This window comes from Schistocerca americana, chromosome 2 (assembly GCF_021461395.2).
Source record: "Schistocerca americana isolate TAMUIC-IGC-003095 chromosome 2, iqSchAmer2.1, whole genome shotgun sequence".
Taxonomy (NCBI): domain Eukaryota; kingdom Metazoa; phylum Arthropoda; class Insecta; order Orthoptera; family Acrididae; genus Schistocerca; species Schistocerca americana.
In genome coordinates, this window is record NC_060120.1 from 567,291,485 (window position 1) to 567,295,534 (window position 4,050).

At 49.7% G+C, this 4,050-nt stretch overlaps 1 protein-coding gene across 1 annotated transcript; it reads left to right on the forward strand.

The window, feature by feature from the left end:
• Positions 1-2,314: 2,314 nt before the first annotated feature.
• Positions 2,315-3,496, forward strand: LOC124594181 (ankyrin repeat, PH and SEC7 domain containing protein secG-like). The gene is made up of 2 exons (XM_047132538.1): positions 2,315-3,258; positions 3,355-3,496. The coding sequence occupies exons 1-2, from the start codon at positions 2,315-2,317 to the stop codon at positions 3,494-3,496; spliced, it is 1,086 nt and encodes a 361-aa protein (XP_046988494.1).
• The last annotated feature ends 554 nt before the right edge of the window (positions 3,497-4,050 follow it).

A 4,050-nucleotide genomic window follows, 5' to 3' on the forward strand; every position in this document is an offset into this window, starting at 1 on the left:
ATGCCTGTAGAAGCAATATGGGTCTACACATTTCTTTTTTTCGTTCTTATCCTGCACGTCCTGAGTCCTGATTTCCATTTTTCACCTTTCCTGAAAGTGTGTGGCCAAGCGTGAATGATTTGAATGCAGTAGCAGACGAACCAGAGAAGTGATGGGTTTCTTAATCTTCTACCAACCTAAACGGTGTCGGCGGAAGGCAAAGAGCAGGAACAGGAGGCCTTGGCCAAAGACGAATAAAGTAAAACGTTTTCCTAGTAGAGGTTGGTCATGGGCCTCCCCCACCACCTAGGGCGGTTCGGAGAGAGTGCGAAGGTTGAGTTAAGGGTCATAACGTATTTGAATCTGTTAATAATTTGTCAACCTCAACAATTTCTTCTCCTAGCCGTTTTTTGAATTTCCATTTAGGTTCTGGTTACAATTTTTGGTTCAGTTAATCAGTGTCATAATAGTGTGATTTCCGTTAGGTGCGACCACTCGGTCTATAGACTCAATGCGCAGCCCAAGCCTTAAAAGTTACTGCTTGTCATATTATTTTATTTGTGATGGACATTTTAAACTATCAATAAAACTGTACCGAGAGTATATTCGGCAAGATGAATTGATTTGATTCCAAGCGCTTCACGCAAGGATATGCAGCCACCTCAATCCTGCTCGATGCCAGCCACAAGGTGCATCCAATTCTTCTCACTATTAAATGATGTCGACATTTTGTCTGCCATGTGAATTAGTGCATGTGAATGTCTGTGTTCAAACTTGAGCAGTGACTACGTGCTTCTCAGAATTTCTCATCCCATAGGACTCTGCAGATTAAGGCCAGCGTGGCTTGTTATTTTCGTATGAGAAAGCCATAGGATCTTATACAAATGAACCAGGAATGGTTTGTCCATCTATTAAATACAGAAAGATTACTGTTAACATGCGAAATATTAGTCAAAAATAAATATTTTATCATTTGAAGGTATTTCCGTGATCGTTAATTTATTTTCAATACATTTGAAAATAGTGTCACATTTGTAGCATTGATGATTACGCTCCTAAAATCCAAAGTGCTTGGCTCAAGTTTAGCTACCGGTATTTAGCTTTCTCTGACTGCCCTATAGAATACCACTGCGTTATCTGTAGCGACCTTAATAAATTCAATCAGTGAAGGAATTGTTCCTAAAATTTAGATGGGCCTAAATGTATTTCAAATAACGGGCAAAACTATTCAGAGAAGGTTACGTCGCCAAAGCGTATGTGGACAGTGAAAGTAAGTAACCCTCCATAGGCTGCCACTCAATGAATAGTAAGATGCCAGTGGTGAGTTACAGGCATTAAACACCGATATACAGAAATGACCTAGTAGATAGTGTTGGAGGTTCCATGAGACTTTTTGCGGATGATGCTGCAGTATGCAGGTAAGTTGCAGCATTAGAAAATTGCAGGGAAATGCAGGAAGATATGCAGCAGATAGGCACTTGGTGCAGGGAGTGGCAACTGACCCTTAACATAGACAAATGTAATGCATTGCGAATAAATCGAAAGAAGGATCCTTTACTGTATGATTATATGATAGCGGAACAAACACTGGTAGAAGTTACTTCTGTAAAATATGTGGGAGTATGCGTACAGAACGATCTGAAGTGGGACGATCACATAAAATTAATTGTTGGTAAGTGGATGCCAGGTTGAGATTCAGTGGGAGACTCCTTAGAAAATGTAGTCCATCAACAAAGGAGGTGGCTTACAAAACACTCGTTCCACCTGTACTTGAGTATTGCTCATCAGTGTGGGATCTGTACCCGGTCGGGTTGACAGAGGAGATAGAGAAGATCCAAAGAAAAGCGGCGCATTTCGTCACAGGGTTATTTGGTAAGCATGATAGCGTTACGGAGATGTTTAGCAAACTCAAGTGGCAGACTCTGCAAGAGAGGCGCTCTGCATCGCGGTGTCTAGGTTTGGAGAGGGTGCGTTTCTGGATGAGGTATCGAATATATTGCTTCCCCCTACTTACAGCTCCCGAGCAGATCACGAATGAAAAATTAGAGAGATTCGAGGGCGCACGGAGGCTTTCCGACAGTCGTTCTTCCCGCGAACTATACGCGACTGAAACAGGAAGGGAGGTAATGACAGTGCCATGTAAAGTGCCCTCCGGCACACACCGTTGGGTGTCTTGCGGAGTATAAATGTAGATGTAGATGTTCCTTTAATTTATTAATTTAGTTATAGTGAAGAGAAACGATAATTCGGCAAAATTATCACAACTCTAAAACAGCTGCCACATTGTGCACGTTTCATCTCGAAAGTATCATTGTTCCAGGAGTGCCGCGCCAAAATGACGACCAAGAAGTGGACAGTAGAGGAGGTCTTCAGATGGACCCCTGTACGCTTCGCAGAGGAGACTGACTCGTGGGAATGGATCGAGAAAATGCTTCAAGGTGGCATGTCTGCAAAGGATCTGCTTGTCACAAAGAGACGGCTGTCCATCAGAGAGACCGCTGCCTCGCTGATGCGGGATATCTGCACAGCGGGACACCTGCAACTGCTGAGGCTGGCGTTGTCGGTGGACGCGAAGCTGGCGTCGGCGCGCCTGGACGAGTGTGGGTCGACGCCGCTGCACGTGGCGGCAGCCAGCAGGCGCGACGCGGCGGTACGGCTGCTGCTGGAGGCGGGCGCCGACTACGACGTGAGAGACGGCAGCGGGCGCACGGCCCTCCACGCCGCCGCCGCCAGTGGCAACGTTTACGCCTTCAGGCTGCTGTTGGACGCCGGCAGCGACCCGGAGAGCCAGGACTCTGAAGGAAACACGGCGGTGCACCTTGCCTGCGAAGGTGGCCACATGAGTGTCCTGATGGCGTTGTACGACAGGGGCGTGTCTCGCTGTCTGGTAAAGATACAGCTGCTCTTGGCAGCCGAAAGCTGCAACGTCGAGGGGGTGCGCCTCGCACTGAAGCAGACTTCCAGCTGGGGAAGCGGGTGGAGCGACTTGCACTGCGTGGCGATCAAGGGCAGCGGCACGGCAGTGAGGACGCTGCTGGCAGCCGGCGTCGACCCGAACGCCCGCGACGCCAACGGCGACACCCCGCTGCACGCCGTGGCGGCCGCGGGCTGCCCGGGGGCGGCGGAGGCGCTGGTGGAGGCCGGCGCACACGTGGACGCGGCCGACTCGAGCGGCTCGACGCCGCTGCACTACGCGGTGCGCGCTGGAAACCTGGGGGTGGCGCGCGTGCTGCTGGCCGCGGGCGCCAACGTGGAGGCGCGCGACGCCGAGGGCGACACGCCGCTGCTGCGCGCCGCCGCCAGGGGCTGCGCCGACGCCGTGGCCGCGCTCGTCGCCGCCGGAGCCAGGACCGACGCTGCGAACGCCGCCGGCAGGACCGCCGCACAGGTGGCCAGGCTGCTCGGCCACAACGGGCTCATCAGCGCCCTTCTGGACCTCGCACACAACCGCCCCGTGCGAAAAGCAATACCTGTTGTGGCCATCCCGCGCTCAGAAGTCCTCGTGGATACGATATGAGAAGCTTCTTAGAATGACTAACCAAAAGCAACCTTAAAATAATAATTGTGTACGCCTGAATAAACAATAAAGAAATCTTCCATTAAAATACGTGATAATAATATTGTGATGAGAGAATTCGCAGTTATAACTGTCAACACCTCATCATAATCAGAAACCACAAGGAGCGTTCAATTAGCAATACAACACTTTTTTTCTGAAAGCAGGATGGTCTTCTTCAGGCTTCTATTCACCATATTATTCCCCACTCTTCTGGGTACAAAAATCTTGTTTTCACCATAATCTCAGTTCAATGCGACGGACTTAAACCACCTTACTGGGAGGACCTGCATGACCCCACGGTAAACACTCTAGTGGTCGACGTCAGAGCATGTTTTACTGCATCAGTATCTTCCACATCATCCATGTGCTGCTTCCTGTGGACTGCATCCTTCATTGGGCCAAACAGATGGAAGTCGAGGGTGCGAGACCCAGGCTGTAGATGGACGAGGAAGAACAGCCGAATGAAATTTTTGGAATTCCTCTTGGGTGCGCAAACTTGTGTGAGGCCTTGC

Bases quoted from the DNA above. Each gene is read 5' to 3' on its own strand.
- LOC124594181 (XM_047132538.1), top strand. From the start codon at position 2,315: ATGACGACCAAGAAGTGGACAGTAGAGGAGGTCTTCAGATGGACCCCT. The intron at 3,259-3,354 runs GCCGCTGCTGCG...CGCCGCCGGCAG, and splicing joins CGCGACGCCGAGGGCGACAC to GACCGCCGCACAGGTGGCCA.